This window comes from Parasteatoda tepidariorum, chromosome 1 (assembly GCF_043381705.1).
Source record: "Parasteatoda tepidariorum isolate YZ-2023 chromosome 1, CAS_Ptep_4.0, whole genome shotgun sequence".
Taxonomy (NCBI): Eukaryota; Metazoa; Arthropoda; class Arachnida; order Araneae; family Theridiidae; genus Parasteatoda; species Parasteatoda tepidariorum.
Genome location: NC_092204.1, coordinates 9,903,357 through 9,913,251, shown reverse-complemented (window position 1 = coordinate 9,913,251; position 9,895 = coordinate 9,903,357). Strand labels below are relative to the sequence as shown.

Below are 9,895 nucleotides of genomic sequence, written 5' to 3'. Positions count from 1 at the left end.
GAAATCGGAGGATTGGCGCGGCGAGAGCTGCTTCAAAGGAGTGAACCAGCCCACGTGCTCTATTGTAAGAATTCTTTTGCGATAAAACTGTTTTGCTTACAATTCATTAATATTTGTTTACAGTTGAACTTGTTTTGCTTACTATTAATAAATATTTGTTTATAGTTGAAGAGCTTTAGACTTTTATTCCGTTGACTGTTTTGTCATTTGCTTCTTTTTGCGACTTGGCTAGATCTGGTTCACAATTGCCAACATTTGTGACAGACTTATGGAAAAGTACCAAATGCTCTGTCGATACGATAATATGTGGTCGCAAGTTTGGAATCTAAAATTTACATTAAAGGTACTAAGTTTACGACTTCTTTGCTGACCAAACAAACATTAGGAACATTATATTTCCAAGATTGCGAACAATATTTTTAGATTTTATTTCAAAAATGTTTTTAAAGGCGAATATTTTTTTTTTAAATCAGCGCATGCGTTTACTTTTTTGATAAGGCACACACTTCAAAGTTCACAAACTTCGGTGTCATTTAAAACTTAAACATTTCTTTTTGCATGAGAATAAGTAACCTTTAAAAATTATTGAACATGTGTTTCTCTTCAAGTTCTTTTTCTTTTCAGTTATTTTTAGTTGATACACTTTTTGGCCAGATACCATGAATATTGTCATGTATGTTTCCTTAATCAGTATTGTTTTCATAGATTCCAAACAGATACTGTCCCTGGACAAATTATCCGCCTTCCAATGAGGTGAACCAGAGTTCGATCCCGGCGATGACTGGTCGATACGAAATCTGCATCCGGCTAGCACCAACCACAGTGCTGACGTGAAATATCCTCAGTGGTAGACAGATCATGGATGAGAGTCCCCTTACCATCAGGCTGACCGTGGGAGATTTTCGTGATCTTCCTCTCCATGTAACGTAAATTCGGGTTAGTTCCATCGAAAAAAGTCCTCCACGAAGGCAAACTTCTCCCAATACTTGATCGAGAAATTCCCTTGTCTTCTGTATTGGGTTCAAAATTACAAGGCTACGGAGTTGAACATTAGTAGATAGTCTTAAACCCAAAAATTGGGTCGGCTGTTCAACGACGGTTATAAAATACATAAAATAAAATAAAATGTTGTTTAAAAGAAATATGCCAAAATATCTTTCAGACAGTGACAAAATGACACTGAATTAAAAATAAGATAAAGATCAATTTACTCACCCTATAAAACATCCATCCACTTAAAGCTACAAGAACAATGTTGTAAAGAAGCATCGGTGTTCTTAAATCATATGGATTCCTGTTTTTCATCATCTTAGGTCCAATTATTTTGATATAAATAAGAAAAATGATAACACCTGCGTATGTCTTGTATGGTGAATCCATCAAAGGATAAGAAATTACTCGTGGATCTAAAAATCACAAAGTTGGTTTTACGCTTAAGAAATTTAAATATTAGACTTTTATTAAATTTTCTATAATCATAAATAAGCTTTAACGCATTGAGCTCACCTCGTTTTCTTAATTAAATCCGCGCCCGGCCATACGCGCTGTTTATAAGTGCTAGTATTGTGATATAGCAAATCGTAGCACACCACTGACAGATTAACATAAAAATTAAAGTATTTGTAATAAATAAAAATCAATTAAATTTTTAATAAATTTTCAGTAATTACTTAATATGTATGAACGTTTTTTAGTTTTATCTTAATTTTTACACACTTAATAATTAATTTTTAGTTTTATACTAATTTTGTTACCGATGAGCAGCGTGGCATTTAATAATTTACTCTATAAGCGTCGTTGAACAGCAGACCCAATTTTTGGGTTTACGACAACTAATGTTCAACTCCGTAGCCTTGTAATTTTGAACCCAATACAGAAGACAAGGGAACTCCTGGATCAAGTGTTAGGAGAAATGTCGCCTTCGTGGAGGACTTTTGATGAAACTAACCCGCATTTACGCTACTTGAAGAGAAATACCACTAAAACCTCCCACGGTTAGAATGACGGCAGGGGAACTCTAAGCCATGATCTGTCTACCACTGAGGATATTTCACGTCAGCATTGTGGTCGGTGCAAGCCGGATGCGGAATTCGTGGCATTCAATATATTGAAAAATAACGTAACTTTAAACAATAGTGTTTTTAATATAATAGAATCTATTATATAGTGTCTCATATAATACTAGAACCCCCTACCGCTTGCTAGATTGCATCGCAATTTACGCTCGCTTAATTAACGTATTTTTACCCTGTTTCGTATATATATCGCGTTATTCGTTTTTAAAGTAAAGTTCTAAAACTAGGTAACATATACATCCTGTGAAACTTTTGATTCATATATATTTTTGTGCTCTTCGAGTTCGGCTGTCTTCAATCCTTTGTTGCCAACGCGAAAAAGAAATTTTATCAGTTTTTTTTTTGAAGTTATACTTCTTATGCGACTTCCAACAAGGTTGGGTTAAACGTTTAACGCTACATTTTTATTGGCCGGGAAATCACGTGGTAGGATCCAGTTTTCCCTCATTCATTTCCATATTGTTTTGGTTATCAGTAGCATAAAAATAATAAAAAAAGTATTGTTTTTCTATAAATATTTTTTTAGTTTGTTTTCATACACATATAATTTAATAGGATAGTATTTTTTTTTTTCAAATTTAGTGGATAACAATTGTAAAAAATGAGTGAAAACAATCCCACGGACAATGCGACGGATTTAAGGTTATGTCAAGGTACGTCTCTTGTGAATATCAATTGATTGTTAGGTTTTCTCTTTTGAAATTACATTATGACGCATTCACATACATTATTAATACAAATACATTTTCCATGGCGAGACGATGAGGCAACCACAAGCACTTCCACTGGTTCAAGAGGTCCACGAGGGAAAAATGCACAATATTACCGTGATTACAGAGCACGGAAGCGAGCGGATCAGGAAAATGAGTCGTTGAATAGAACTAGTGATCCTTCTACGACTGCTGATTCTTCTACAATTAACGTTGCAGGTTGCGAAGTTTAACTTCTTCCGCGTGGAGGGACTCCATGCCCTATTCTTTTTTTCTATTAAAAAAAACATAATGCGCATTTCTGTTTTATAGAATGAGAATAAGACAGAGAGATAGTAACACTAATTTAAAGTTTGGTGAAGTAAATAGAGTGGCCTGCCGGGATTGCTTTATATCTTTTTATATATTGCTGCTCGCGTTGGTCGAGATCCCATGACTGTTAGCAGAATATGGAATAGATAGGTTCATGACGGTCATATGGAACGGCATGCAGGATCTCAGTAGCGCCCCATCACTAACAGCCGAAAAGACAGACCTGTTGTCTAAATGGCCTTAAGGGATCGTACAGCTACGTCACGAACTCTGAGTCAATAAATGGGGTGGGGTCATTTGCAAGACAACAAGTGTCTGCAGGAACAGTTCGTCGACGTTTGCTGCAGCATTGACTGCCAGCATGGCGACCATATCTTCGGCTACCCTTGACGCTGCATCACAGGCAGGAGCGCCTCCTATCAACCTCGAATCTGGACGCAGAAATGGCATGACGTCGCCTTTCAGGCAAATCCAGGTTCTGTATACAGCATCATGTTGGCAGCCTCAGTGTTTGGCGACATCGTGGAGAACGCCCATTGGCAGCTTGCATTCGACATCGTCTTACCGGCCCATCACCTGGAATAATGTTATAGGGTACCATTGTATACACGTCTCTATCACCCCTTGGTCGCATTGCCGACACTTTGAACAGCAGCCGTTACATTTCTGATGTGTTAGGGCCAGTTGCTCTCTGCCTTATCTTTGAGGCCTCCACAACGCTACGTTTCAGCAGGGCAATGCACGACAGCATGTTGCCTGCACTGTTTTCACCTTCCTTGACACAGAACATGTTTGCCTGTTGCTCTGACCAGCACGTTCTCCTGATCTTTCACCAAATGAAATCGTCTGATCAATGGTTGCCGAACGACTGGCGTGCCACCACTCGTCAGTCACTAAGGTCGATGAATTGTGGCATAATAATGAAGCTGTATAAAATGCTGAACCCGTCCATGCTATCCAATCTCTGTTCGACTAAATCCCCAGAAGAATAACTGCTATTATTGCTGCCAAGGTAGGCTGCTCTGAGTACTGATTCCTCAAGATCTATACATCCAAATATCCTGAAAATTTAATCACTCGTTTTTCCAACTATAATGTATGTGCCCAATAAATAACATCCTGTCATTTGCAATCCTTCGTGGTGTAGCAATTTTAATGGCCAGTAGTGTATATGTGTGTGTATATATTATATAGAAAGGTAAACTGGAACTTACCTCCATATTTTAGGACATAATCTACATCCACCGTAATATTATGAGAATGAGAATCCATTATCTCGGTGGCCATTTTACAGTTATTCAATCTGTAATAAATGCATTATAAAATATATTTTGATTTAATAATTTTCTATAAGCAAATATATAGTCTTTTATTTTTTTAGGATACAAGCAAATTTGCAGGGGAACGGTCGAAAATACCGGACGTCGCAACGATAATAAAACTTGCAGCGCTTCAATTCCAAACTGCCTCTCAAACAGCAGCATTTTTCCTGAAGCAGGCATAATTTATTTCAGAAATTGGAAATCGAGAATAAATTGTTGCCTTTCTACTAGAAAAAAAAGTATTTTAAATCATTTTAACGCTTCAAGTTTGGCACACTTGTGTTAATATTTTTTTACATCATCCATTCAACTTTCTCCATTAATTGAGATATTTGTTTTCTTCAATTGTTAGCTACGAATTTTACTAAATTTAGATTATAAAAAATGCCAGATTAGAAAGTTAAGTGAAATTGCCCTTACATTGAAAACAAGAAATATCGATAGCACTTTATTAAAAATAAAAAAAAAGTGTCGCAGTAAGGAGTCAGCTTGGAATTGAAAAAAAGAGCTGCACGCTTTGTAATCTTGCTACAGAATCCTAAAGTTTTCTCTTTTTTTATTCCTAAGCAGATATTTTAATAAATTACTTAAATTTTTATATGAATGATAAATAGGCCCTTTAGTTCAATAAGGTAAATGATATTAAATATAAAAAAATTAGTAAAATTTAATCAAATTTAAAAAAAAACATTTTGATATCTTATCGGCTTTCAAACCCCTATTTTTATTAAGTTTAAGTTTCATAATATATTTGACAAGTTAAATAATTTGTTTCCAGTAAAAGATTTTAACATAAATAAAAGATATAAATCTAATAAAATTCTTGGTAGGACAATTTTTAATTATAGAAAAAATAGTTCTTTATTACATATTATAGTTCATTATTGGCAAAAATTTAGAGAAAATGAATATATCTGATTATGAATGTCACTGTGTCGGAGAGAAATATTTTGAATTTGTTGATAAATATCATAAATATATTACTACAGGTAATTTAAATATTATAAAAAATTTGAAACTAATAAATTTCAATGTTAAAAGATCCAAAATATAGACCCATTCTATCAGTAAAATTCTAAAATGTTTTCTTAATGATCTCAATAATTTTTGTCTAAAGATCTCAATTTGATTCTCTTTACCTTCTATTGTTTGTTAATAGAATGAAAATGTGCTGTTCATTACTAATTAAAAAACCTTTTTTAAATAATGAAGGAATTTAAAAACCTTTTTTAATAACAGTAACAATTCATCAAATTTTTCTGAAACTGATATAGCAATTAAGCAACTTCAAAAAAAAAAATTATTACCCCCATATACAAGATCAAGGGCGCCGGCAGCGGGGTGCACTTGCACCCCCCTGTTTTTTTTTTAAAAACAATTAAAGCGATACAGAAAAATAATTTTGTTATAAAAAAAATATTTTTTAAATTTTTTTATTCAAAAACAAACAATTAAATAATTGATACATAACAATTAAAAAATTGGATGGATTGGACATTGGACAATGGACACAGCTAAGTAAAAATATATGGACACAGCTAAGGGAAAAATAGGAAAATGACGATGTGCAGATTACTGTTAGGAAAAGAAAAAGATCCTATGCAAGTAGTACTAAACTCAGTGGCACGACAGCCCATAGAGGGCCATGGTCTACTATGCCCATCTCAGTTTTCTTGACCTTGGGCTCTGGGGTACAGGAGCAGATGTTCCGTTTATGGTTGTTTGCAANACTGTGCCCATCTCAGTTTTCTTGATCTTGGGTTCTGGGGTGCAGGAGCAGATGTTCCGGTCAGGTGGTCAGTCGAACGCGGAACCCCCAGTTTTTAGTTCCCAAGCATGCTTGGTACTCATTAATCGACCCATTGAAGGGATGAAAGGCTGAGTCAATTTTGCCCGGCCCGAGGATCGAACCAGGGACCTGTGGCACGACAGAGCTACCGCTCAGCCACCGGGCATCATGCAAGTAGTATACAACTATAAATTAATCAGTTACATAATTTAATAATTTTAAGATTGATTAAATTTCCTAAACAAAGTTGAAAATTGTACAGAGATAATGGAAGTCAGTTAAGGTAAGGAGTTATAAATAATGACTTAAATAGTAAACCTTGTTTTGATTCCGTGTAAGCACAGCTTTTGAATTTAGATTGGCTCTCCTCAACAACCTAGAAGTAAAAACACTTAGATTAAATAAAATTTTGAAAATCTACACACCGAAACAAATAATTTACATCAGAATATACTTTCAGGAACTAAGGTGAAATCTGAATGATTTGTGGGATAGACCTTAAATAGGCTTAATAATTAGTGAAAAAAATATTTTAAGCTATAAAATTGAGCAAAAAAAAAATTGCTATAAAAATAAACACACTTTTTTTTGGACAAATTATTCAGNTCTATTTGTTATATAGTTTAACAAAGGTGTATAACACAAACTGATTTCTCACAACTGTAAAACTTCATCAACGCAATAAATACCAATCTTAAGCGTGCACAAACACGCTAGTATACGAAACTACTGTTTGTAGTTATTTGTGTTTCAAAATCAGTAGCTATGCCAGCGCTATCAGTACAGTTTCTCGTGGCAAAATTTGCAAGTACAATAAATTCGTACTTTTTTTTAAATATCTTCTATACGATGAAGAAATATATCTTGAAAAAAAATTAACAAATGAAAGTATATGTAATAACAAACCAAAATGCAATAACAGAACATTTTAATATTTTTTTTGGTGGGTTGCATCACCTTTTACATTATTCTGCCGGCGCCCTTGTACAAGGTTAACATTAACTATGCAATCTACCGTAAATTCTATTTTGGACTTTTAAATAAGGAATTAATGAATTGTAAACATTTTAAGTTTAGTAATTTAAATAACAATATTATCATTAAAAAAATTTGTTTTCGTTTAGAGGTTAAAAATTTAAAATTAATTCCATATTTAATAATAACAATAACAGCAACAATTCAACAATTTTTTTTCTAAAACTGATCGAGCATTTAAGCATTCACAAAAAAAAAAAAACTTTTATTACCCCCGTATAAAAAGCTAACAATAATTACGCAATCTCTTGATTTTCAAGATTTCTTTTCCTTTTGATGTCATTTTGAGTTACTACTATGATTATAAACGTATCCTTAATTGCATCTCTGATTATTGGGAAATTCTAATTATATATGTCTTTTTAATAATTTTCCTTACAATGGAAAACATTTTTTTGTTCAAATAGATAGAATACAACAGGAATCTAATTTTTCGTCGCATCTAGCTTGCATATTTTTTCACTTTAATGAGAGAGAAAATAAATTATACTCTTAATATTAAATATGTTTTTAGATTTATTTATGATTTAATTAACCTTAATTTTCAAATTTATACAATTTTGTTAAATAATCTTTACCCCGAAGAAATAATCCCATTTTGTAATCGTGAAGATAATATTATTTTTACTATTTTGGATTGAAGTAATAAAAAAGAGGAAAATATATACACTGTAGACTTATTAGATAAAAGAAATGAATTATTAAATTTAATATAAATTAACTAATTGCATGAAATTCTAATGTTTCTATAAACATTCATTCAAGTACTATTTTTAATCAAATAAAGAGAATTAAAATAATTTGCAATAAGTGTAACATATCGACAAACTCTTCAAAAATTTATTTAAAGGCAATGGATATCCAACTATTGTAATTAAATTCTATATAAAATCATTGAGTTATTTGTGAGTTGTAATTATTAATGAATTCATTAACACAAAAAATTGCTATCTAAATTGATATTTTTCCCATGTGCAAATTCAATTCGGACAAATCCGTTGTTAAAAATTTTCAAATATTTAATAAAGGATTTTTTGAATAAATGTTGAACGTTAATAATTTCTTCAAATTTAGAATGTTGTAACCTTTTATTAGTCATGTTTTTACTTTTATTAGTCACTAACTTCGAATTTTCCAGTGTAATATAATTGCCTTGCGCAAATCCAGCTTCGGGCTGATCCAAGGTAACAGACAAATCAAATACGTTTCTCTACTTCAGTAAAAACGAGCTGCAAAATATATCCCTCTATTCCCTATTTACGTTCTAATTTCATAGTTTGGAATCTGGTTTTTCATATTTTATAATCTAGTTACGAATATATTTTTATCAAGTATTCAGTAAGTAAATGGATGTCTGACCTCGCTACTTGCTTTATTTATCAAATTTTGAGTTATATTCTGTAGTTTTCTTTAATGTTTGTTTTATTTTGTATTTTTTGCTTCATATGTTTTATTCCATTTCGATTTTTTTTGGTGCACTTCACACTATTATAATGATATATTTTGCTTTGGCTATATTAATGCTATATTAGAAAGCATACTAATTTACGTGTGAGTCGACCACAAATTACATCTTTTTGTTCGAAATTGTATTTTTTTTCAGAGGACAATAAATTTGGTAAATAATTACCTAATTCTACTCTTATCACAAATCATTTTTATGCATAAATGATATATTCTATAATGAAAATAAATAAATGCAAATACATTTTTTTTCATTATATCCCAGTCAATTTTTTATAAGAATCTTAACAATGTAACTCATATTGTCACGCTTGTCACATTAAGAAAGGGTTTAAACAGATATAATTGCATTTTTGCACAAGAAATAACGTCGAACATTGAAAATAAAAATCTAAATACCTTTCTGAATGCTTGTCCTAGCAAATATTGTTCTTTCTATTGAAAAAAAGATAACTTTCGACTGTTTTCAAGTAGGCCTTCACTGTTTCTTCAGTACATCGCTATTCTATGTTTACGAGTAAATGCTCGGATCCAAGCATTTCCTCCATAATTATGGCATCATAATCTTTAAGGTCATGCGCTTGATAAATATCAGCCCATCGTATAACAGAGGAAATAATTAATTTGAAAGGGAGAATGATTAAATACCTTAACAGAAGTAGTGATAGAAATCTAAAACTGACTTTGACTAACTAATTGATCGAAATGTAATACAAGTCCTCAGCTTGAAAAAATAATGTGTGTGTATTTCAGTAAATTTACAAATACTATTTTACAGTTTTTAAAGATAATTATAAGCAAAATATTTGACTAAACTAATTATTACTTTTATGCAAGAGCTAAAATATTCATATATATATATATATATATATATTTTAGCTACGCCACTTGAGTTATAAAATATAAAATTTAATAATTTTAAATTACCTTGCGGAATTTTCAAGTTGATTAATTTACGTCACCAATTACGATTGCTGTATGTGATACTATAAAAACAAAATAATTTTTTATTGTTTATTTTAAAATAAGACAAATATAACTTTTAAACAAAATGATTTGGCAGCATATTATAGATGTATAATGTTAAAACTGTAAAAGATTAAAAAGATTAAGCATACCATTTCTTCAGCTTGATTATCTATTTGAATTATGGTAATAATGAAAAAGAGATTTAAGTTTTTTCCTGGA

The 9,895-nt window shown here is 31.7% G+C and overlaps 1 protein-coding gene across 2 annotated transcripts in view; it reads right to left on the bottom strand.

Moving 5' to 3' along the window:
* The window catches only part of LOC107454137 (very long chain fatty acid elongase AAEL008004), a 17,497-nt gene extending 8,233 nt beyond the window's left edge, over nucleotides 1-9,264 (bottom strand). For both annotated transcript variants that reach the window (XM_071186297.1, XM_071186341.1), the window contains exons 1-3: nucleotides 9,107-9,264; nucleotides 4,312-4,400; nucleotides 1,216-1,406 (exon numbers count right to left, since the gene is read on the bottom strand). In XM_071186297.1, coding sequence (XP_071042398.1) covers nucleotides 1,216-1,406; nucleotides 4,312-4,384 — 264 coding nt within the window. In that variant the 5' untranslated portion in view covers nucleotides 4,385-4,400; nucleotides 9,107-9,264. The remainder of the gene's footprint in view (nucleotides 1-1,215; nucleotides 1,407-4,311; nucleotides 4,401-9,106) is intronic.
* Nucleotides 9,265-9,895: the final 631 nt, after the last annotated feature.